This window comes from Anolis sagrei, chromosome 6 (genome assembly GCF_037176765.1).
Source record: "Anolis sagrei isolate rAnoSag1 chromosome 6, rAnoSag1.mat, whole genome shotgun sequence".
Taxonomy (NCBI): domain Eukaryota; kingdom Metazoa; phylum Chordata; class Lepidosauria; order Squamata; family Dactyloidae; genus Anolis; species Anolis sagrei.
The window spans coordinates 30,083,651-30,109,842 of record NC_090026.1 but is presented as its reverse complement, the minus strand read 5'-3'; the positions used below and the strand labels follow the sequence as shown (position 1 = coordinate 30,109,842).

The window sequence follows — 26,192 nt, the reverse complement described above, 5'->3', positions numbered from 1 at the left end:
ATATATTTCTGATGGTCTTAGGAACCCCTTTGGCAGAGAAGGCTGAAGATCTCTCCACCTACCTTTTTCTTCCTTTTTGGAAACAGAAGGTGAATCCTCCCACCAAAAGCCCTCTCTGCTATGATTGGCCGGCCTGGCAACCAAGGGGAGAGCTATTTCTGAGACTCCAAGCAAGGAGCGGAGAGCAGGTGTGCTTGGAGCAAGGCAGAATGGTGTGCATGTGCAGACAAGGGAGAGCATGCAAGGCTGGAGGGAGTTTTGTGCCAGCAAGTCCTTCAAGGCATGGGGGGGGGGGGGGGATTCTGTGTGGAACGTTTGGCCCAATTCTATCGTTGGTGGGGTTCAGAATGCTCTTTGATTATAGGTGAACTATAAATCACAGCAACTACAGCTTCCAAATGTCAAGGTCCACAGTCTCTCTGGATATAGGTGAACTACAACTCTAAAGCTCAAAATCAATGCTCACCAAACCCTTCCAGCATTTTCTGTTGGTCATTGGAGTTCTGAGTGCCAGGTTTGGTTTAACTTTATTGTTGGTGGAGTTCAGAATGCTCTTTGATTGTAGGTTAATTATAAATCCCAGCAACTACAACTCCCAATTGACAAAATTAATCCCCTCAACCCCACCAGCATTCAAATTCTGACATATTGGATATTTGTGCCAAATTTCATCCAGTGAATGAAAATACATCCTGCATATCAGATATTTACATTACAATTCATAACAGTAGCAAAATTACAGTCATGAAGTAGCAATGAAAATAATGTTATGGTTGGGTAACATGAATACATGAAGAACTGTATTAAGGGGTTGCGGCATAGGAAGGCTGAGAACCACTGCACTAGATGCCCTCTGATCCTGGAAACTAAGGAGGGCCAGCCCTAGTTAATACTTGGATGGTAGACCATTAATGAAGACCAGGTATGGAAGGCAATATTTCAAAGGAAGGAACCCACAAAACCACCCTTCAGTAACTCTTTCCTAGGAAGACTCGATAAAATTCATAGGGTCGCTATAAGTCACCAGGCAATTTGAAGGCAAATACAGACACACATAGAGATTAGCTGAACCACAATATGTCAGCAATGCTAACATGGGGTAAAGGTAAAAGTTCTCCCCTGACATTAAGTCGTGTCCAACTCTGTGGGTTGATGCTCATCTCAATTTTTTAGCTGAAGAGCCAGCGTTATCCATAGACTCCTCCAAGGTCATGTGGCCAGCATGACTGCATGGAGCACCGTTACCTTCCCGCTGGAGTGGTAATAATAATAATAATAATAATAATAATAACACTTTATTTGTACCCCACTACCATCTCCCCAAGGGACTCGGTGCGGTTTACATGAGGCCGAGCCCAAACACAACAATGCAAGCAATAATCACAACAATACAAGCAATTAAAATAAAAAACATAGACAATAAACATACAACATTATCAATAAGAGAACATACAATTAAAACTGTGGGAAGGCCAAATGTAAAATTAAAATTGGAAATAGTGCTGAAGCATGGACGAAAAGGTGATAGTGGCGTTTGTGAAAGAACATACGAGCAGACCTAAAAATGTAAAAATGTAAAGCGGTACCTATTGATCTACTCACATTTGCATGTTTTCGAACAGCTAGGTTGGCAGAAGCTGGGCCTAACAGCAGGAGCTCTCTCTGCTCCCCGAATTCGAACCACCAACCTGTCAGTCAGCAAGTTTAGCAGCTCAACTGTTTAACCTGCTGCACCGCTAGAGAACTCCTAGGTTGGCAGAAGCTGGGGCTGACAGCGGAAGCTCACGCCGCTCCCCAGATTCCAGCCTGCGACCTTTCGGCCAACGAATTTAGCAGCTCAGTGGTTTAATGCACTAACATAGCAACCTTCATGTCCAATCCTACATTGAGCAGGAGAATGGACTAGATGACCTCCAAGGCCCCCTTCCACTTATGTGGTTCTAAACAATGTTTGCATTTTCAGGCTTGCTTCACTCTTGGCTGTTCAGTTCCGTTCTGTTCTGAAAGGGAACAGCTCTTTTCCGTGCACTTCTCTTGTCCCTAAAAGGGCTTTTTACTTCCATGTTTAATCTTAAAAGCATTCAAGGAGTACAAATCACATCTTATATACACCCCATTGCTACGTTCCCTGAAAAACACAGTGCTGCTGCTGACAGTGGAATAGAGGACCACAGGAGGGTCCCTTTGTTACTCAAAGCTCTCCCCACCAAAATGGATTTTCAAGTGCCTGGATAGGAATCCTGACAGTTTGGGGTTCCTTTGTGTCGGAAGGGAGGAGGACAGTTTTTCTCCTTCCCACCGAGGGACTGAGATCTCTTTCATTCAGCACTGCCAACATTAATGGACCCATTCAAAGGGATTTTTCGGCATTGATTTCTTGTTTCCAAGTTGGGTGCCGCAAGATGAAAGGATGTTCCCCTTCCCAATGAGGCATTTAGCTCATTTCCGTGACTCGGTAAGTGACAAGCGTTCAGAGGACCTGTTTACGTCGCTCTGTACAGCGTGAGATACATTATTGATGTAATATTAATAAATAACACCCATAAATGTAGGGCATGCCATGTTACAGAATAATAAGTTAGGTCTGCAACATTTAATAGATCAAACACTTCTATCAGGATCGCACCGCAGTCTCCTATGTATGCACGCTCAGAAGTAATCCCCATGGGTCTCCCTGCGACCTACTTCCAGCTATTGTACATAACTGGGATAAGGAGGGGGGCACGTGTCAGCAACGGAGCCCCAAATGGGTGGGGCAAAGCCAAAATTGGGAAGGATCACTCACTTTCACCCATCTTCCTCTCTCAGGCTACACTGAAAAATCCCAGATTTCATTCCTGTTTCCCATTTTATGCTGGGAATAATCCAGATCAATGGGTTGTTGTAAGTTTTCTGGGCCATATGGTCATGTTCCAGAAGCATTCTCTCCTGACATTTCACCTGCATCTATGGCAGGCATCCTCAGAGGTTGTGAGGTCTCTTGGAAACTAGGAAAATGAGAAAGAACTCTTGTCTGTTGGAGGTGGGTGTGAATGTTTCAACTGGCCACCTTGATTAGCATTTAATGACCTAGCAGTTTCAAGGTCTGGCTTCTTTCTGCCTGGGGAATCCTTTGTTGGAAGGTGATTAGCTGGCCCTGATTGTTTCTTGTCAGTTCTTTATTCACTGTTATGATTTTAGAGTTTTTAAAAGTCATTGAAATCCACAAGCATGTGGACAATTTCAACAAAAAGGAAGAAACAATGAAAATGAACAAATCCTGGCTACCAGAATTTTTAAAAAAAATACTCTAAAATCACAACCTCTGAGGATGCCTGCCATAGATTTAGGTGAAACATCAGGAGAGAATGCTTCTGGAACATGGCCTAAAGGCCAAAAAACTAACAACAATCTATGTGATTCTGGCCATGAAAGCCTTCGACAATACATTAAATTCAGATCAACTTGGGAAGCTGGTATAAAAAGTTTCTCATCATACCAGAAGTGGGCTGAAAATACTATAAAATAAGCAAAACATATATGGATATCCAAAATAGAATGGAAAAGGATGGGAACAAGCTCTAGAGGTGTATCTACCTACTGTAGAAGTAATGCAGGTCGACACCACTTTAACTGCCATGAGACTCAATGCTATGGAACGATTAATACTGTTTATTTACATTCTTTTCGTAGGGTTTTCTTAGGCAAGGAATACTCAGAGATGGTTTGCCAGTTCCTTCCTCTGCAATTTAGTTTCCAGCATCTGGTTTCCCATCCAAGTACTAACCAGAGCTCATCCTGCTTAGCTTCCAGGATCAGATGGTATTTTAATGCCTTTTAAGGAATTTAGGCCCTTAAGATATAGGTAAAGGTTTCCCCTTGACATTAAGTCCATTTCTAAGCCAAAGAGCCAGCATGGTCTGTAGATGCCTCCAAGGTCATGTGGCCAGCATGACTATACGGAGCGCTTTTAACTTCCTGCCAGAGCAGTACCTTTTGATCTACTCACATTTGCATGTTTTTGAACTGCTGGGTTGGTAGAAGCTGGGGCTAACAGAAGGAGCTCACCTTGCTCCCTAGATTTGAACCTTTTGGTCAGCAAGTTCAGCAGCTCAGCGGTTTAACTCACTGTGCCACCAAGGGCTCCTATTTAGACCCATAGAAACAGTTAAATAAACTATTATTATTATTATTATTATTATTATTATTATTATTAGAAACACAACAAGATGAGTCCACACCAGACACTCTGCTGGCTGTTGTATTGGATCACACGTCAGACACTTCCCAAGTGTCTAGGACTGTGTGATGTATCGGAAAATAATACGCACAGATCCCAGTAAGGTGGCCTTTTGCAGCTGGCAGATGGCAATTTAGCCAGTGTCTATTGTGTTTAAGTGTAGGCCAAGGTCTTTAGTGCCAAACACTACTGGGACCACCTAGACTGGCTTGTGCCGGAGTCTTTGCAGTTTGATCTTTAAATCCTCATACCGTGTCAGATTTTCCAGTTGCTTCTCTTCAATCCTGCTGTTATTATTATTATTATTATTATTATTATTATTATTATTAAATTATTATTATTCTGTTTCTGTCTATTCAATGCTCAGACCATAGGTCTTTCACATACAAGGCAAATAGATAAATACATGAAAACCATATTATTAAATACAATATTAAAATATTATTATTATTAATGTCTTTTTGGGATGTTGTGTGGTTTCTGGGCTGTATGGCATCTACTAGAACATGGCCATACAGCCCAGAAATCACACATCACCCCATTGATCCTGTCCATGAATCCTCTGACAATAGATTGTTCTGCTTCTCCACACCTATTCAGAAATGAATCCTAATGTTATCAATAGTGCTTGTGTTCATATGGTAGGGATTTGGAATGTATTGCCTTTTGAATATTTTTGTACTGCAACTCCCATCAACTCCTAAGCCAGAAAAATCAGAATAAGGATTGATGGGAGTTGCAGTTGAATACACTCGAGCAGAGCAACGTTCCCTATTCCTACCATTAAAGAGCTATTCTAGAATATTGTTAAATCCACATTTCAATTGAGTCACGCCTTCTGAAGTAATATGTTGATCACAAATCATTTTTGGTGCTAATTTGACATTGTTCCAATGTTTGTGACACAGTTTGGAGCTTTAAAAAATTAAGCAAAATAGTTCTAAAAATGTATTTTTTACACTAAATTGGTTGCAAAATGTGTAGCTTACTATAAGATGCCTGTAAATGCATATGCATTTTCATGCAGATTTCCCCCCAGAAATTAGGGCAGATTAATGTGGAACAGAGAGGGAAGAGACTTATGAATAAACACATAAGAAATAAACACGGAGCAAAAGAGCTTGAGCTCTCCATCTCTACTCCCACTGCGGGACGACTGCCACAACAGATGATACCAATTACTTGGGTCTAGTATATTCTTTCCCCAAATAATTATCTTCAATGCAAAAATAAGAACTACATAAAAAAACAATGTGGGTGCTTCTTGCTTCAGGGAGAATCGCTTTAATCCGTTAGGAAATGTAATTGATTTAATTAATCCTGCAACAAAAAGCTCATCTAATAGAGCAACTAAGATTTCTTTTAATCAGGGCAGAAAGAGAATGTGCAGTATTTCTTGGATTAAACCAGTAGTTCTCAACCTTCCTAATGCTGCGACCCCTTAATACAGTTCTTCATGCTGTGTTGACCCCCAACCATAAAATTATTTTCCTTGCTACTTCATTACTGTAATTTTTCTACTGTTATGAATTGTCATGTAAACATCTGATATGCGGGATGGATTTCCATTCACTGGACCAAATTTGGCACAAGTATGCCATACACCCAAATTTGAGCACTGGTGGGGTTGGGGGGGGGGGGAGAGAGAGAGAATTGATTTTGTCATTTGGGAGTTGTAGTTGCTGGGATTTATAGTTCACCTACAATCAAAGAGCATTCTGAACTCCACCAATGATGGAATGGAACCAAACTAAAAACAAAAATACTGGAAGGGTTGGTGAGCATTGACCTTGAGTTTTGGAGTTGTAGTTCACCTACATCCAAAGAGCACTGAGGACTCAAACAATGATGGATCTGGACCAAGTTTGGCACAAAGACTCAATATGCCCAAATGTGAACACTGGTGGAGTTTGAGGGGGAAAGACCTTGACATTTGGGAGTTGTAGTTGCTGGGATTTATAGTTTGCCTAAAATCAAAGAGCATTCTGAATCCCACCAACAATAGAAATGGGCCAAAGTTCCCACACAGAATCCCCATGACCAACAGAAAATATTGTGTTTTCTGATGGTGTTTGGCAACCCCTCTGACACCCTCTTGTGACCCCCCCGGGGTCCCGATCCCCAGTTTGAGAAATGCTGGATTAGACTTTCCAGAACTTATAACCAGCAAAGCTAATGGTGGGGGTTAAGAAGTCCTCAGTGGTGCAATGGGTTAAACCCTTGTGCCGGCAGGACCGAAGACCGACAGGTCAGACGTTTGAATCCAGGGAGAGCGCGGATGAGCTTTCTCTGTCAGCTCTAGCTCTCCATGCGGGGACATGAGTGAAGCCTTCCACAAAGATGGTAAAACATCAAAACATTCGGCCGTCTCCTGGGCAACATCCTTGCAGACGGCCCACCCTCCCACACCAGAAGTGACTTGCAGTTTCTCAAGTCGCTCTTCATACAAAAAAAAAATGTTGGGGGATAATGAGAACTGTGATCCAACAGCATTTTGGAGAGTTTCACATTCCCAGCTCTTTCATCTGAGGGCAGCAGCACTAAAATAATACTGTACAAGGTTATTAATTCTATTGAGTGACATGCTACCAGGTCACCTATTGTCGACTTATAGCACCATCTGAGTTCCAGTAATTCATTTGGCAATTTCAGTTAGATGCCCTCGTTCACCTTCACTGCACTTATCTATTACATTTTCTTTCATTAATCAGTCAGTAGATTGATTAGTGAGCAATGCTTGCCCGAGGTTTTGATTTATCCTACATCTTGCTATGTGATTTTCTTGCTTGCATCACACAGAATTATTTGCTCTAAATACTTCATCTCACACCTGGCATCTATAATTCAGTTTTCTGTCTATGGGAGTCGCTCAGATATTGAACACTTTCCTGTTTGCAAGGGGGGCATCGGCACTGTGGATGCAGTTTGACACCATTTTAACTACCATAGCTCAGTGCTAAGGAAACTTGGAATTGGGAGTTGGTTGAGGGACCAGCACTCTTTGGCAGAGGAGGCTATAGTTAAAGACCTTGTGAAACTACAGCTCTCTTGATTCCATAGCATTTAATCATGGCAGTATTAAAAAGTGGTGCCAAACTACTTTCATTCTACAGTGTAGATCAGGCATGGACAATCTTTTGTTGGATCATGCAAGAAATCAGTTAGTGTGTGTGTATCAACTATAAAGCAAGATGCACAAACCTGATTGGTTGAGCTTTGTGCAGGGAGTTGGCTGAGCCTGGGACTTTTGATTGCTGTTACATTTTTCAGGCTCGAGCTATGCAGGTGCTTGGAAAGAAGCACAGAGAAGCCGAGAGAGACAGAGTTTGGAGTGTGCTCTCGCTTCATAAGCTACTCGAGAAGTTTGTCCACATGGACAAAGACAGACCATTTTAAATCTTTCATAAAAGGACATTGTGTGAGCTGATGCAACTGATCACATTGTAAATATGTTGTTCTGAACTATGGAGAGTAAACTGCTTGTTCTTTACTGTTCATCTCCATGGCATATTTTCTTTCTCTGGCAAGGCAGTGTGTCGGCTGATCAAATATGAACTACATGCGGTTTATTTTTACATTATGCCACAACAGCCAGTAGTCTGTTAGGAATTGTGGGAGTTGAAGTCCAAAACACATGGAGGGTTGAAGTTTGCCCATGCCTGGTATAAATACACCCAAAGAAATTCTAAGCTTGCCTGTGATACTTTCTGTTTCTGTACCTAAAACCAGTGGGATGCCTTCACTCATCTTAACTCAGAAATAAACTGAGCTCTTGGAGGCAGCTTCTTTCTGAATTAGTCCCAAAATAATGACAGGCACACCTCAATTAACAAAGTCTCTGACAATGAAGCTTATTTTATGCTGCCCACTCAATTTTAAAGTAGCATCAGCACTGGGAACATAGTGAAGGAAGGATGGGAGAAACATTTCCAATGTTAGAACTCAGCATTATCTGAAGAAAGCCAGTGAAGAAACAAAACTTGATCTGGGAAAGAACAGTGTTCTACTTCCGTAATTATGTGTGCTTACTAGCAACAGACAAAGTACACAGCAACTGTCACTGCATATTTCCTTATTGAATATGGATGTGTTGTAGTACAGCCTGAACCTGAGGCTGATGGATTCACTGATAGTTTAGAGAGAGTTGTGGGATTTCCTGTGAGATTTCCTGGGGAACAAAATGATGAAAATTCACGTCAGGGAAAGGATGGTTCTCTCTGGGGAAAACCTGACTCCGAAAGTAGGTCGGCCAAAGCAGCCAGAAACCACAACATTAGATAAGGAATTGGGCAAAGAACGAAGTGTTTGGAAGGTTCCCAGGGCAAAACACCTGGAGCTGTGGAGGTCAACAAAAGCCTTTGTTTACAGATTAGAGCTGAAAACAGACAGCTCCGGTCAGAGTGTCCACATGGGAAAATTGAAGTGAGAATTCATGGGAAGCAAAATGACTTCATGGCTGTCTATTAATTAGCGAGTTGTTTTGCCTAAGAGTTAGTTCAGGCAATGTAACATTGAAGTGAGGAAGATAGGCCTGTGTTCTGTGGTCCTTGTTTCAAGTCAAGCCTTGATTTTGCATTGGTTTTGCATTCAAGTATTCTGGAAGCTTTCTATGTCCATGTTTTTATATTCTTGCTTAAGTTTTTACAAAGTATACCTTACTTGTGGATTTATGTTATACTGGTGACTTTCTGGCTATTCCTGGACTATATTACCTTGGGATTTGCATGTGACTTTTGGGTCACTGCCCGGTTATCACCTATTGTTGGCCTTTTCCTGGAATATACATCTTCATTCTTTATTTCTGCTTTTTCATATATTTCTATGTGTTTTTACAATAAACCGTTTGCTTATACTGTGGTCTCTTGTGTGGTCTGCAAGTTTAGAAATCATAAGAAAAGTAAAAGTTGGTGCAGGCAAAAACCATCACTGGGTGTATTTTGGAAGTAACCTTCAAGTTGACTCAACAAGATTGAAAATGTTTTTTTGTTTCTTGTTCAAGGCTTACCTAGCCTGGTAATGTGCATATTGTTAGTTTCAATGTAAGATTTACAGAAACATATTGCCTTGCGTTATTTTTTTAGTAGAACCAATACAAAGATTGCAGTAGGAATGACATTGAGGCCATCTACAATGCAAAACTGACCCCTTAGCTCCATGATATGGAATTCTAGGGTGTGTGGTTTGGTATGATCCCCAACTCTTTGGACAAAGAGCTTGTAAAACTACAACTCCCATGATTCTCTAGCATTGAGCTCAACTGAATTAATTCTACAGTGTAGAGGCACACATTGAGCCCAAGTAGCCCACAGGAGGAATCACAGCACCACAACAACCTCCCCCTCTACCCAATTGCCTACTCTGATTTATGGTTTGACTAACAATGGAAATGTAAAAGACAATGGAGCCAGCATGGTATACTGATTTCAGCACTGGACTCTGGAAATCAGAATTCAATTCTGTACCCAGCCATGGAAAACCATTGGATGAACTTTGATGAGTCACATACTCTCAGCCCTGGAAACCCTCATGATAGGTTCATCTATGGCTTGAAGGCACCCAACAACAACAGATCCAAAGTGGAGGTGAGCAGTAGCTTCAGAGTGGTCATTCCATCTAGGGCAGTGGTTCTCAACCTGTGGGTCCCCAGATGTTTTGGTCTTCAGCTCCCAGAAATCCTAACAACTGGTAAACTAAGTGGGATTTCTGGGAGTAGTAGGCCAAAACACCTGGGGACCCACAAGTTGGGAACCGGTGATCTAGGGGATCCTGAGAGTTGCTATCCATAAAAACAATTTTCTAAGTTCTTTGTCCTCCTAGAATTCTTTCCACAGGTTGAAACACAATAATGGCTTGGACTCAGGACATTCAGATCCCTATTTGTAATATGTGGGCTTCAGATATAGGCTTCCATGGCGATGTTCTCTAGAACATTAAGGAAGGGCTTTGGGGAGGTAGGAATGAAAGGGAAAATGGTACTTTGTGTTTTTTTCTTTCCAGTTTCTTTTAAAAGAACAGAAGACAACGCTGATGATTCAGGTATCCTTGGCGAGTCTACAATCTCGAAAGGCCAACTTTTCTCACTCCCATTTCTCCTCTTTCATTTCAAAGAGGCATTTGCAATTTCAGTGGTAATTTGCAGCAGCGTCAAGGAGCATCTTGGGGATAAGAGCTGCATTGCTTTGCGCCCCTCGCGTAGGAGGCACTGGGCACAATGCCTCCTTTTTGGCTCTGAAGAGGTGTGCTTCACGATTATAATTAAGGCTGTGCCCAAGTCAATGTGCTAAATAGAACTGCGGCATTACTAGGGAGTCATGTTCCCAACTCCAGGACTTGCACTAGAGAGAGACTATGGAAATCTTTAACAAGATAAATGTTGGATGTTTTGGGAGTCTGCGTTCTTACTGCAGTTTGCAAGTAACTTGTTGCAAATGACCAATTAATTCCTTCCCCAGTGAGCAAGATATAAAGACATAATATTACTACACTAATTTAAAAGTGGATAACCAGGCTCCTTTTGAAGGTATTAGTTTGGAGGTAAACGATTCATTAACCAGAACCCATTCCCTCCTCATTTTTATATTTCTAAACCAAACTCTATACCAGGGCAAGCTATAGGGGCTTCTAGCACAGTATTCTCTAAGAGGCAGCAGCTTTCCATTCTGTCCCGCAGCAAAGGATCTTTCCCATGATCTGCCACTTGGGATCTTTTTAACTGCAGATACCAGGAATGGAAAAAGGGATTTGGGGTTCCAAGAAAGTGCTGTACTCCCATGATGCAGTAGGCCTCTTTCCTACTGAAGAAACTGTAAAACTTTGCAGTGTTTGCTGACCAATGAAAAGTACATCAGAAAATGTGATAATGCATATGCCATTGCACATCTACTACTTCACCACACTAGAGAATAAATCCACTTCTGCCTCATGCAGAATTCTGGGGTTTGTAGTTTAATGAGGCTGGCAAAGGCTCCTCCCTAAACTATAAACCCCAGAATTCTGCAGGAGGCAAAAACTGGATTTAAAGTGGATTCATTCTCTAGTGTGATAAGGTTCATCATTAACCATCCATTGGTTGTAGTCTGAATGGAATATGCAGAAAACTGAAGTTGAAGGACCCATCATATTTTGATATATGGAATCAGTCCAGATCTATTAATAATTGCCCAATATATAACAAAACAGGAAGAAATAGCTTATTGCTGTACCCCAGTGGTTCTCAACCTGTGGGTTCCCAGATGTTTTGTCCTTCAATTCCCAGAAAACCAGCTGGTAAACTGGCTGGGATTTCTAGGAGTTGTAGACCAAAACACCTGGGAACCCACAGGTTGAGAACCACTGCTGTATCCAAACACCACTCTTTTCCCAAGTATAAGTTCCCAAGTATATTACAAAAGTGGCTCTCTTCCCACTTACTTAAGAGTAAGGAGTATGTAACTTAATGGGATTTACTTTCATTATGCACAAGAGTGTGCTGTAAATACTGCAGCCCTAATACGTAAGTTAGCATCTAATATAAAAGGCAAACAAACCAAAATCTGGCTAATTTCTTCTGGCCGTTTGTGAAGCACCGTAATCCCATTGACTTCTCGCAGCTCATCTCCAACATGGACAAGACCTAAGAAGAAATGGAGGAACAATGATTAAAAGTTATGTATCTTCTTCTTGGATGGAAGAGGTGTTGAGTTGCGTATAGCACACGTTGGAAACTGTAGATATTGTTAGACTGCAACTTCCCTCACCCCTAACAACTGATCATGCCCATTAAGTTCTGGAAAGCCGTAGGTCACCCAGCCCTGGATGTGTTCCTGGTCAGAACTTCCTTGGAGACCCACTTTCTTCTCTTGCTGTTTGTGCTCAATCTAGAAGAGTCAATCTTCAGAAAGGATTACATGTTGAGGAATTGTCTTAAACTTGCCAAAATGTCTTATGTATTCCCATTACCACCAGTGTGTTTTTGTCTATAATTGAATGGATCTTCAAATGTTAATGAAAATCTTTAAACGGGAGTACTACTAAAACGTATCTTGTTAGAGACGCGGCTCTAACATATGGAATCCTGAAATTTATAGTTTAGATGGGGAATTTAGAACTTTCGAGCAGAAAGCTCTATTTCCTCTGCAAACTATGAATCCCAGAATTCCATGACTGTTTCCATGGAAGTTAAAGTGCTATAATTGTATAGTACGAAAAGGCCCTCTACTAATATCAAGTCAACTTATACTGAACTATAGGTTAAAATATACTTAATCCACTTGCAAGATACAGCCAGTATGGTATAAAACTCTGGCAGGATCTACACTGCCCTATAATCCAGTTTCAGAATGTGGATTAACTGCATTGAACTGTATTATATCAATCTACACTACCCTATAATCCAGATTAATGCAGTTAATCCACATTACTGGTCTTTAGGGAAGTGTAGATCCAGCCTCTGAAGGACCAGGGTTCCTTGGAATAAATAGCAAACTGATCTGCAGAGGACTTGTTTTCTCTAATTGTAATGGAGAGGAAAAGGAACTCTGTTCTCTGGATAAACATACCACTGCGGTCAGCCGCTCCTCCCCTCATGATCCGTGCCACAATCACAGCTCCCGTGTGCTCGTCCCGCCTGATTGTTGCACCCTAGAATATGAAAAAGAAAAATATATCCAGTAATATGTAGATATGCATCTGGTGCAGACATGAAACCCTATGGATTCAATTGTAAATCATCTAGATCAGCCTTTCTCGAAGTATGCTCCGTAGTGCCCTTGGGGCTCCACAAAGCATACTGAGGGACTGCATGGTTCCCTTCACTTCCTCCTCCTCCTCAGCCTCCAAACTTTCCTTCCTCTTTCCTGTTTCTCCCCCTCCCCAGCTCCCTCACCCCCAAAAGCTTTCTGACCCCACATGCCTCCTTTTCTGCCCAGATCCTTTTCCCCTTGTTTTCCTTGCTTCCAAAACCCAATTTTTTCTCACCACTTAGGTGGTGCTTTGATTGAGCTTTTCCTGCATGGTAGAAGGGAGTTTAACTGGATGGCCCCTGGGGTGGTGGTGATGATGATGATGATGATTATTATTATTATTATTAGTAGTAGTAGTAGTAGTAGTAGTAGTATTATTACTACTACTACAAAGGCTATGTGGTTTTCTTTTGGTGGTGCTTTGTGTCAAAAAGTTTACCCATGCCTGATACATATATACTATAAATAATATAATATATAAACATTTATTGGAGCTCCATGAAAAACTTTTGTTTCAAAAAGGGTTCCACAGCTGAAAACGTTTGAGAACCCCTGAGGCAGATTCTAGAGCAACGTCTCTTAACCCAATGCAACTTTATGTGCAGCTTCTACAAATACCTGTCTAGCATGGTTGTGCAAAGGATTGGGGGAGCTGTAACCCAACACATTTGAGCACTGCCCGATTGGGGAAGGTTGTGCACATGTTTCCATGTAGTGCCTAATATATTCTTCTGGGAAAGCTCAAAGTCAGAGTGTAAAGAAAATCATTTGTTCAGGTCTTTCTAAAACATCTATAGTTGGCCACTTTGGGAATGATAATACTACCCAATATCAACCTTTCATTGGTTTCCTTTAGGGTTCTTTGCATATTTTTACACGCACTAGCCTTTTTGCTACACACAGTACAACATAGATCTCTCACACATACCAAAGGTTCTTTATTCTTCACCAGGCGAACTATTTTGACCGACTCTTCATCAAAATCATCATCAATATTTTCAGGCAAAGGAGGGAGGACAGGGTCAAAATTCTTCTGGGCAACAGTGTCATGTACAACCAGCATCGCCTTTAGGGTAGTTGGGAAGGAATGGAAAGAGATGGAAAAAAGAATAAAGGGCAGGTGAAAAAGGGAACCGATCAAGGGATCTTCTTCAACCTGTTGGCATCCAGCTGGATTGTACTACAACACCCATCATCTCAGGCAGCATGGCCTCTGCTGGGACCAGACCTTTGCCATTGTGATCATACTATGATATTGTTTGGTCACATATCTCCCAGTTTTTTGTCTGTGTAAAGAGGAACTAAGGGTACATCTACACTGTAGAATGAATGCCGTTAATTCAGCAGTGCCTCAATCCTTTGGTATATTGAGAGTTGCAGTTTGGTGAGGTGACAGCACTCTTTGGGAGAAGGCTAAAGACCTTGTAAAGCTACAACTCCCATGACTCTATAGAACTGAGCCACAACAGTTAAAGTGATGTCAAACTGCATTAATTCTACAATATAGATGCACCCCAAGTGAAATAAAACTAACAGGCTTGTCTACTCCTATCACAAGGAGCCTTGAATCCTATTGATTTGTCTGAGCTAAAGTAGACTCACTGAATACATTGTGGAATGGTCTGTCAACACATAAATACATTTCATTGGGGTTTTTTAAAAAAAATCCCCCCTATTCGAACTACCAACAAAATTCAGCGTATTCTCAACTGTTTATTCATTGATGGGTCTATGGACTGTAATAAATATTGTTGTTGTTTTTGTCATCCATAATTGAATGGATCTTCTAATGTTAACAGAAAACTTTAAACTGGAGTAGGACTAAAATGTAACTTGGAGTCCTTTCAGGGACTGCCACTTGTTGAAAGCCAGCTCCACTGCCTTTCAACAAGTTTCTGGGCTCAATTCAAGGTGCAGGTTATCACCTATAAAGCCCTATACACTTTGGGTCCAACCTATCTTTGTGACCGCATCTCTTTCCACAAACCATCGTGGGCTCTGAGATCAACAGGGGAGGTCCTTCTCTCAGTCCCACCACCATCTCAAGCACAGTTGATGGGGACAAGAGCGAGGGCCTTCTCTGTGGTGCCCCTCCGGCTCTGGAATACCCTCCCAAAAGAGATTAGATTAGCCCCCACCCTTTAATCCTTCTGTTCCAACCTGAAAACATGGATGTTCAGACAGACCTTTGACCTTGAGTAGGATGAATGGCACCTTGTGAATTGACAGCAGTTAGTTTTATCTACCATTGTTTTAAAATTGTATTATTTTGATTTTATGCTACATGTGTTAACACAGGGGTTGTTGTCATAATTTTATGTGACTTGTTTTATACTTTTGTACCTTTTTTACCTGTTGTATGTTATATATACACCCTGGAGTGCCTTGTAAGCTGCCCCGAGTCCCTTTGGGTAGATGGTGGCGAGATATAAATAAAGATTATTATTATTATTTGAAACACAACAAGATGAGTCCACAGCAAACAAGATCACTCTGCTGGCTGTTGCATTGGATCACATGTTGGACACTTCCCAAGTGTCTAGGACTGTGTGATGTATTGGCAAATAATGTGTGCACATCCCAGTAAGGTGGCCTTCTGCAGCTGGCCAGTTGTGTTTAAGTGCAGGCCAAGGTCTTTAGACACTGCACCCAGTGTGCCGATCACCACTGGGACCACCTTGACTGGCTTGTGCCAGAGTCCTCGTCTTATTATTATTATTATTATTATTATTATTTTACTGACACAAAAACGCAATATGACACAGCAAACGAGATCTATATGCTGGATTTCGTATCACAAAATCACAAGTGAAACACTTCCTAAGTGTTTATTACTGTGTGATATGTTTTCGAATGATGCGTTCAGATCCAAGTAAGGTGGTTTCTTGCAGTTGACAGATTGTGATTATTTATTTATTTATTTTTATTACTGGCCATCCCCTGCCACGCGTTGCTGTGGCCCACATGGGGGTTCTGTGTGGGAAGTTTGGCCCAATTCTATCGTTGGTGGGGTTCTGAATGCTCTGCGATTGTAGGTGAACTATAAATCCCAGCAATTACAACTCCCAAATGTCAAGGTTTATATTCTCCATATTCAACCAGTGTTCACATTTGGGCATATTGAGTATTCATGACAAGTTTGGTCCACATCCATCATTGTTTGAGTCCACAGTGATCTCTGGATGTAGGTGAACTACAAATCCAAAACCAAAGGACACTGCCCACCAAACCCTTCCAGTATTTTCTGTTGGTCATGGGAGAACCGTGTGCCAAGTTTGGTTCAATTCCATTGTTGGTGGGGTTCAGAATGTTCTTTGATTGTAGGTGAACTATAAATCTCAGCAACTACAACTCCCAAATGACAAAATCAATTTTTTGAGTGAAGGACATACATTGGGTTGTTAGGTGTCTTGTGTCCAAATTTGGCGTCAATGTGTCCAGAGGTTTTTGATTTCTGTTAATCCCACAAACGAACATTACATTTTTATTTATGTAGATTATTCTATATTTAAATCCTTTTCAAACTAGAAAAGGACTTAAGTATTCAACAGTGCCCCTGTACACACCTGCAACAAAAATGCAGTTTGTTGTAGTTGTACAGATTATTGCTTTTTCAAAAGATCCTCGGAGATACCATTGTCCTGAGCATATGGTGTCCTGCGCCCATGCAAGCAAGCTAGCATAAAAGAGAAAAATGCTGATTTCTTTTGACTTCCATTCTCTCTTCATTTCCCTTCTTAAATTGTCTTTCCCCTTTGTTCTTGCATGTTTTATTAGATTGGAGATAAATCTTAAAAAGAACATAATCTCGGCGCTTGCCTACTACCATTAAATATTTCATACAATGGTTCTGAACTGGCAGCCAGCCACAGAGCCGCAGCGGAGTCTAGCATAGAGGAAGTATTTTTCCAATTTTCAATGAGAGGCTGACTTCTGGAAAAGAAAATGTGTATTGATGACAGGGGAGGAGTAGGAAAGTGTCTGAGCATCAGCAATGCAAATAAATCTCAAAGTTTTTTCTTAAAAGAGTATTGGTGTTCAACATCCTTAGTGAATTGAATCTCAGCCAGGAATGTGATGCCACAGCAAGAAAGGTCGACACGATTCTAGGCAGCGGATTTTAAGTGGATTTTTTAAGTGTGATGAGGCCCGCAGAATTTGTAGTTTAGGGAGGAGCCTTTAACAGCCTCACTAAACTATAAACTCTAGAATTCTCCAGGAGGCAGAAACCAGATTTTAAGTGGATTTCTTCTCTAGTGTGATGAAGAGGTTGAGACATGAAAATTGTAGCACTTCTAGATTCAGTGCTACAAATAACCCTTTTGGTGTTCTGTGTCCAGTGCAGCTATTAATGATTCTTACTGCAAGAAATTATTTAAAACCTGTGAAATGTTTAAAAAGACTATTTGGAATTTAGGACTTATCTATCTATACACATAATAAAAATGAAAATTGCACCGGGACTGTGGCACAGCTGGCTGGGTGTCAGCTGCATTAAGATCACTACTGACCAAAAGGTCATGAGTTCGAAGCCAGCCCAGGTCGGAGTGAGCTTCCGGCCAATTTGTGTAGCTTGTTGTCGACCTTTGCAACCCGAAAGACAGTTGCATCTGTCAAGTAGGAAATTTAGGTACCACCTATGTGTGGGGAGGCTAATTTAACAAATTTTGGAGGCCATAAAAAATCTGCAACAAAAGCATGTGGGAAATGCGGAAAGTACTTCATCAGTGTCGCAGATGGACAGTGAAACAACAGCTCTCCTGGTGGCCAGAAAATTGGAATGTTAAATAGCCTCTGACTGTCTGTGTTATGTGTATAATAATAATAATAATAATAATAATAATAATAATAATAATAATAATAATCTTTATTTATACCCTGCTACCATCTCCCCATGGGACTCGGTGCAGCTTATATGAGGCTGAGCCCACAATACAACAACACGAGCAATACAAGCAATAACAAATACAATACAAAGCAATTAAAATAAATCTTATACACAAAAAGCATAAACATTAAACAGAATACAGTGCACATTTATGGCATTGAATGTTTACCATGTATGTTTACATTGTAATCCGCCCTGAGTCCCCTGCGGGGTGACAAGGGCAGAATATAAATACTGTAAATAAATAAATAAATAAATAAATAAATATGTGGCTGGGGTGTCCACTTACACAGACAAGCTCCTGTCTCCAGAAACAGCTCTAGCTCTCACTGTTCAGGAGACACCAATGGCCCTCCCTCCAATGACACTGCAAGTTATAGTGAGTGCCATGAATATGTCCAAGGGTCCTGCCCAGTGTCCTCCACAAACATGATACTGCCCACCACCCAAGTGAAGGCTTTCATAAGGAGACAATTTCATCCAAGATTTTATGTGTTTCCTCCACCACAGGCAACCCAGTGTTTCTTACTCTCTCCACTGGTGTGGAATTTACATGACCCCACCCACTGCCTCTCCATTAACCCTTTCCTATTCTTTTCTATGGCACTCAGCAAACAGAGGAATTGATCAGCAACTGAACATACTAGAGAGGTTTGGGGAGAATTCACCATGATTTATAGGAGTTGTAGGTCCTGGGATGTATAGTTCACCTGCAATCAAAGAGCTCTCTGCATTCCACCAACGATGGACCTGGAACTAACTTGGCACACAGAACCCCCATGACCAACAAAAATTACTGGAGGTCTTTGGAGGGATTTATAGGAGTTGTAGTTGCTGGGATATATAGTTAACCTACAATCAAAGAGCATCCTGAACTCCACCAATGATGGAATTAAACCAAACTTGGCACACAGAACCCCCATGACCAACAGAAAATACTGGAAGGGTTTGGTTTGCATTGACCTTGGAGTTGTAGTTCGCCTACATCCAGAGTGCCCTATGAACCCAAACAAGGATGGAGCTGGACCAAACTTGGCATGCATACCCAATATGCCCAAATTTGAATACTGGTGGAATTTGAGAGGAATTGACCTGGACATTTTGGAGTTATGGGTACTGGGATTTATAGTTCACCTGAAATCTGGAATTGGACCAAACTTGGCACACAGAACCCCCATGACCAGCAAAAATACTGGAGAGCTTTGGGAAAATTCACCTTGATTTGGGGGAGTTGAAGTTCACCTACACCCAGAGGGCACTGTGAACCCAAACAATGATGGATCTGGACAACAGTTGGCACACATACCTGATATGCTGATATTTTATTACTGGAGAGGTTTAGGGAAAACTGATCTTCCTTTTCGGGAGTTGTAGTTTACCTACATCCAGAGGGCACTGTGAACCCAAACAACAATGGATCTGGACCACAGTTGGCACACATACCTGAAATACTGATATTTTATTACTGGAGGGGTTTGGGGGAGCTGCCTTTCCTTTCTGGGAGTTGTAGTTCACCTACAACCAGAAAAACTGTGACCTCCACTGGAACTAGCTAGCAAAGCCAATGCTGCAGGATGATGGAGTAGTTGTAGCTCGCCAACATTTGGATACTCATTTTTTTCCACCTCTGGTTTAAGATGACCCCAGGGCAGTTTTTGTGAATGCCAGGGCCCTGCATCAGTAAAAATACATTACAATTGTTGTCTATTTTGGACTTTTTAAACCCCAAAATGCCCTCAGGAGAGGATTAGAGTACATTTTCACCACATTTTGCAGGCCCCTTAAGCTATTTTGGGTCAAGAGGAAGCTTTTTAAAAACCAAAGAAAACCGAATACAACTTCCAGTCACTTTCTCTTGGTATTAAAATAACCCAGGAAGAAGTAAAAACATGGTGCAAGTGTCCCTAAAGGACATATGGACACATTTCATTTCTGCAATGCAGGTCCAATTAGGATGAAGGTCCCCAGCATTTCAATATATGTTTTCAAAACATTAAACCCAATAACATGCACAAGACATGTTTTGTTTTGATAAATATTACTTAAGCATATTTTTAAAATATTTTAAGATAAAATTTTAGACATGCAAAATCATATACATATATATGATTGACTCTCAGTTAACTGGAATTCAACCAGCAAAAAATAATCAAAGAAATAATTTTTATATTTGAAAAAAAAACCCTGTTTTTTATATATAGTAAAACTGTGTGACATTATCAAGTTTGTCTTTATTTGCTTTTAGTTACTAATATCTGGAAGCTCTCAGTGGCGCAATGGGTTAAACCCTTGTACCGGCTGAACTGCTGACTGAAAGGTCAGCGCTTAGAATCCAGGGAGCAGGGTGAGCTCCCATCTGTCAACTCCAGCTTCCTATGTGAAGACATGAGAGAAACCTCTCACAGAATGGTAACACATCCAGGTGACCCTTGGGCAACGTCCTTGCAGACTGCCAATTCTCTCACACCAGAAGTGACTTGCAGTTTTTCAAATTGCTCCTGACACAATATATATATATATATATATATATATATATATATATATATATTAATATCAAGTCTATACAGAATTTATGGTATGGTATAGTATGGGGTATGATTTTAGGTCTATTTTTAATAGTAACTCTCAGGCTTCTTCCACACTGCCCGTATATCCCAGAATCCCATATTATCTGGCAGTGGAGACTCACATAATCCACTTTAATGCAGATAATCTGGAATCAGATCCTGAGATATAGGGCAGTGGAGACGCGACCTCAAGGAATCAGAAGCTACACTTATCTGGCATCTACCAATCCCCATGAATAGCGGTTAACTAAGAGTCTGCTGTGTTATTAGAGTACACATTTTTTAATATTTTAAGATATATTGATAGACATACAGTACCAAACACATATGTACATGCAGATTTCCCCAGCCTTCTCTCTCCTTTATCAAATATAAACTATCTTTTATTTTATTGTTTTGCAAAAATATCTATCTTCTTTTTTATAAGCGCTCTGTTTTTTTTTTTGCAAACCGGTCAATAAAACAGCCCTTTTCTCTGCAGGAGCTACATCCCTGTCTCATTCTAAATCTGTTAAAGACTTCTGCAATCTGAGCTCATTTGAAAATCATTGTCTTCATATCTTATGGCACCCGGTAAAAGTTATTAAAACCTGATGCTTAAAACTCTCATTTATTATCCGCCTATTCACGCCGAAAGGGAAAGAGAGCAAACACCTCCTTCCTGGTGTGGGAGAATAAAGGCTTCACGCTAATAAGGGGGGAGCAGCCATTTATATTTCGCACTGCTTTAGGACAAGAAGCAATGAGTTTAAATGAATGTGTAGGTTTGATTCTATACTGGAGGTGGAAAGTAAAACATTCGCTCAAGGGGCAAAAACCAAGGGCTCGCTCGCTTCAGTTCCAATGAGGCTGGATTTACACTGCCATATAATGCAGTTTGAAACTGCATTATATGGTTAGTGTAGACTCATATAATGCAATTTGGAGGGGATCAGAGTAAAAAAATGGCAATAAAAAGTAGATATCCTATGAACATGTTCAAAATGCCATAACTTGCCCAATAATTGTCACACACTCACTCACCCAGGATCAGACATAAACAGTTTAGAGCAGTAGTTATCAACCTTCCTAATGCCTAATGTCATGTTGTGGTGACCCCCAACCATAAAATTATAACTATGAAATTATTTTTGTTGCTACTTCATAACTGTAATTTTGCTGATGTGCAGCATGTATTTTCATTCACTGGACCAAATTTGGCACAAATACCCAATACACCCAAATTTGAAAAACTGGTGGCATTGTGGGAGTTGTAGTTGCTGGGATTTATAATTCACCTACAATCAAAGAGCATTCTGAACTCCACCAACAATGGAATTGAACCAAACTTGGCAAACAGGACTCCCATGACCAAGAGAAAATCCCGGAAGGGTTTAGTGGGCATTGACCTTGAGTTTTGGAGTTGTAGTTTACCTACATCCAGAGAGCACTGTGGTCTCGAACAATTATGGATCTGGACCAAACTTGGCACGAATACTCAGTATGTCCAAAAGTGAACACTGGTGGAGTTTGGGGAAAATAGACCTTGCCATTTGGGAGTAGTAGTTGCTGGGATTTATAATTCGCCTACAATCAAAGAGCATTCTGAACCCACCAATGATAGAATTCAGCCAAACTCCCACAGAACCCTCATGACTAACAGAAAATACTGTGTTTCTTGATGGCCTTTGGCAACTCCTCTGATACCCTCTCATGACCCCCCCCCCCCCCCCCCCGAGGTCCAGACCCCAGGTTGAGAAACACTGATTTAGAGCCTTCCTTGCTCGTTTTTTGCACACAATATCCAAGACATTCCATAAATCTCAAGATAACCAACAGTAATACATATCATGCTGCTGAATGCATTGTAAAATCGCCAATAAACTTCCAACATAAAATGTGTGTGAAGAAAACTTGCTACATCATTTTTTTAAAAAAATGGCAAGCATCCATAGAGTGGTTAGGTATGCAGTACCAATAGCAGCAAGCATAGGCAACTCAATTTCTTTATTTCCAAATGGCTTTTGGAAGTGTCTCAAATGTCACTGGAGAATCAGGAAACAGCAATTCAATTATCCCTGCTCCATTCCAAAGTTGCTTGAGTGATATGAACCCTCTAATAAGGATCCAAGAGAGGGTCCAGAAGACTCACAAGCAGTTAAAGATGCTCTATTTCTGAAACAAGTGACATTCTGCAGTGACTTTTGTAGCTTCCATGCCAATTGAATTGGTGAATCTGTTCTGAGGTTTAGTCCAAACTTTGAATAGGATTCATCACCATGGGTAGCTCCTTTAACATTTGGACTCAAATCTGGATTGGATACACTGCACACCAACTGAAATATGAAAGCCACCAACTGGACCTGCAACTATTGGGATCCTAACACATTATGCTGTTATAGCACTATTATTAATAATAATAACACTTCATTTGTATTCCGCCCTTCTCCCTGAGGGGAAACAGAGTGGATTACAGCATATAAACAGACACAGGCAAATATTCAATGCCTTATTACAGTGAAATACAATGAAACACAAACAACACAGACAAAGGCAAATGCTTCTCCTTTCATTTCCGGCTCTGGAGATGGTGCTCAACTTCGGCTCTGGGGAAGGTGTTCATCTCTATTTCCAAGCCGAGGAGCCTTTGTTGTCCATAACACTTTCTGGTCATGTGGTTGGCATGACTGCCTGGAGCGTCCTTTGCCTTTCCTGCCAAAGCAGTGCCTATTAATCTACTCATATTTGCAATTTTTTGAACTGCTAGGTTGCCAGGAGCTGGGGCTTACAGCAAGAGCTGACCCTGTCCTGCAGATTCAAACTGCCATCCTTCAGGTTGGTAGTTCAGCCACACAAGGGTTTAACCCATTGCATTACTGTGGCCCCTCCATCTGCTTTAACTGCCATGGTGATATTTTGTGGAAGTCCAAGGCTTGTAGTGTAATGAGGACAAGAATGCTCTGGCTGAGAATACTAAATGTCCTTCCCTAAACTACAGACTCCAGCATTTCATACAATGTTGGCATGGCAGTTAAAGTAGAATAATAGAGCTACAACGGCATAGTGTGACAGGGCCTTCTGGCACTCTCCGGTGCCAGGAAATGGCCATCTTATTTTGCTTCTTGCATCTCTTGTGTGAGGTTTCTTGCCAGCTTCTTCCTCTCCTTTCTTCCCTCTTTCCCCCACCCTATTCCTCTCTCGGTCCCTTTTCTTCTTAATTATATGCCTTCACTTTCCCTCACATATATCAGCACATATTTTAAGCCCTCGCACGGCATGGAGGTGGGAGGAGAGGAAACCGTTTAGGAGCAGAGAAAGAGAAGGAATTGGAAACCTAAGCCTTGCCTTCACCCCAACATCTCAATTCCTGACTGTATTTTGTATTTCTTCCAGTAAAAAACGGTCATTGGCCTATCACCATACACCATGATGTCCCTCCACTGAATATACTCGTCTTTCAGTACCTAGGCATCATGTAAAGGTTTGGATAACCGCCAACTTGAGCATTCACATCTCTTACGGTATTTCCAGATGAAGCCTTTAGTGTGCATTATCTTGCCATAAATGCAGAATTTTACAAGTGGTTCAGAGAAAAGTGTTCTCTGTTTGTAAAGTTCTCTCATCCACTCATGTTTTCCCCTCACTTTTTCCCTTTTTTTTTCTTACCACAAAAATAAGGAAAAAAGACAAGAGTAGCTCTGCAATGACTATGAAACAATTGTTATTGATACAGAAGCTATATTTTCTACATGTACAAAATGACTCCCGTATTCAGAGTTTCACCTACCCGCATCTAACAAAATATGTCCTCTCTAGGTCCTCGGGGCAAAAGGTTGCCATATAATTGCCCGGGAGAACCTAGATTCTCTCTGAGAATCTTCTAGGTATGCTAGTATGACTCTAATGCAGTGGTTCCCAACCAGTGGTCCATGGACCATCAGTGGTCTGAAATAAATAAATAATAATAATAATAATAATAATAATAATAATAATAATAATAAATTAAGGCCAGGATTGAAAAATCAGCTGATGACCCAAAATGCAGACTGTTCAAGAAAGCTGATGAAACCATGAACTATATCCTCTGTTGCTGCAAGAAAATCACACAGATGGACTACTCTGTAGCCCAAATGATCCACTGAAACTTATGTCACAAGTATTACCTGCCAGTAGTAAAGAACTGGTGGGGTTATTAACCTGCAAAGGTAGTGAAAAATGAACACGCTAAAATACATCACACAGTCCTGGAAGCTTGGGAAGTGTTTGACTTGTGATTTTGTGATATGAAATCCAACATATATGTCTCATTTGCTGTGACATACTGTGTTTTTGTGTCAGTAAAATAATAATAATAATAATAACAACAACAACAACAACACCTTTAATTGTATATGCTTCCACCATTTTCCCAAAGAGATTTGGGGCGGCTTGCATAGGGACCAGGCCCAGTCAAACAGAATTAAAATACAGTACAATAAAATACATTAAAACAAAAAACCATACAAAACATCATAAAAACATAAACCATCAACAACCAACAACCAGTAGCAGAACACAATGGGCGTGTTCAGAGTTGAGAGGGCAGGGCAATACAACAAGGGCGGGGTTGGTTGTTGTTGTTCATTCGTTCAGTCGTCTCCGACTCTTCGTGACCTCATGGACCAGCCCACGCCAGAGCTTCCTGTCGGCCGTTACCACCCCCAGCTCCCTCAAGGTCAGTCCAGTCACTTCAAGGATGCCATCCATCCATCTTGCCCTTGGTCGGCCCCTCTTCCTTTTGCCTTCCACTTTCCCCAGCATAATTGTCTTCTCTAGGCTCTCCTGTCTCCTCATGATGTGGCCAAAGTACTTCAACTTTGTCTCTAGTATCTTTCCCTCCAGTGAGCAGTCGGGCTTTATTTCCTGGAGGATGGACTGGTTGGATCTTCTCGCAGTCCAAGGCACTCTTAGCACTTTCCTCCAACACCACAGCTCAAAAGCATCGATCTTCCTTCGCTCAGCCTTCCCTAAGGTCCAGCTCTCACATCCGTAGGTTACTACAGGGAATACCATGGCTTTGACTAGGCGGATCTTTGTTGCCAGTCTGATGTCTCTACTCTTCACTATTTTATCGAGACTGGACATTGCTCTCCTCCCAAGAAGTAAGCGTCTTCTGATTTCCTGGCTACAGTCTGCATCTGCAGTAATCTTTGCGCCTAGAAATACAAAGTCTGTCACGGCCTCCACGGTTTCTCCCTCTATTTTCCAGTTGTCAATCATTCTTGTTGCCATAATCTTGGTTTTTTTGACGTTTAGCTGCAACCCGGCTTTTGCGCTTTCTTCTTTCACCTTGATTAGAAGGCTCCTCAGCTCCTCCTCGCTTTCGGCCATCAGAGTGGTGTCATCTGCATATCTGAGGTTGTTAATGTTTCTTCCAGCAATTTTCACCCCAGCTTTGCATTCATCCAGCCCCGCACATCGCATGATGTGTTCTGCATACAAGTTAAAAAGGTTGGGTGAGAGGATGCAGCCTTGCCGTACGCCTTTCCCAATCTTGAACCAGTCTGCTGTTCCGTGGTCAGTTCTTACTGTTGCTACTTGGTCCTTGTACAGATTCCTCAGGAGAGAGGGAAGGTGGCTTGGTATGCCCATCCCCCTAAGAACTTGCCACAATTTATTATGATCCACACAGTCAAAGGCTTTAGAATAGTCAATGAAGCAGAAGTAGATGTTTTTCTGAAACTCCCTGCCTTTCTCCATTATCCAGCGGATATTGGCAATCTGGTCTCTCGTTCCTCTGCCTTTTCTAAACCCAGCTTGAACATCTGGCAACTCTCGCT

General features: G+C 41.3%; 1 protein-coding gene across 1 annotated transcript in view; it reads right to left on the bottom strand.

The window, feature by feature from the left end:
- The window catches only part of MPP3 (MAGUK p55 scaffold protein 3), a 97,387-nt gene that overhangs the window by 44,851 nt on the left and 26,344 nt on the right, over positions 1-26,192 (bottom strand). The window contains exons 6-8 of the mRNA XM_067469994.1: positions 13,868-14,005; positions 12,757-12,838; positions 11,746-11,831 (exon numbers count right to left, since the gene is read on the bottom strand). Of these exons, the coding sequence (XP_067326095.1) occupies positions 11,746-11,831; positions 12,757-12,838; positions 13,868-14,005 (306 nt within the window). The remainder of the gene's footprint in view (positions 1-11,745; positions 11,832-12,756; positions 12,839-13,867; positions 14,006-26,192) is intronic.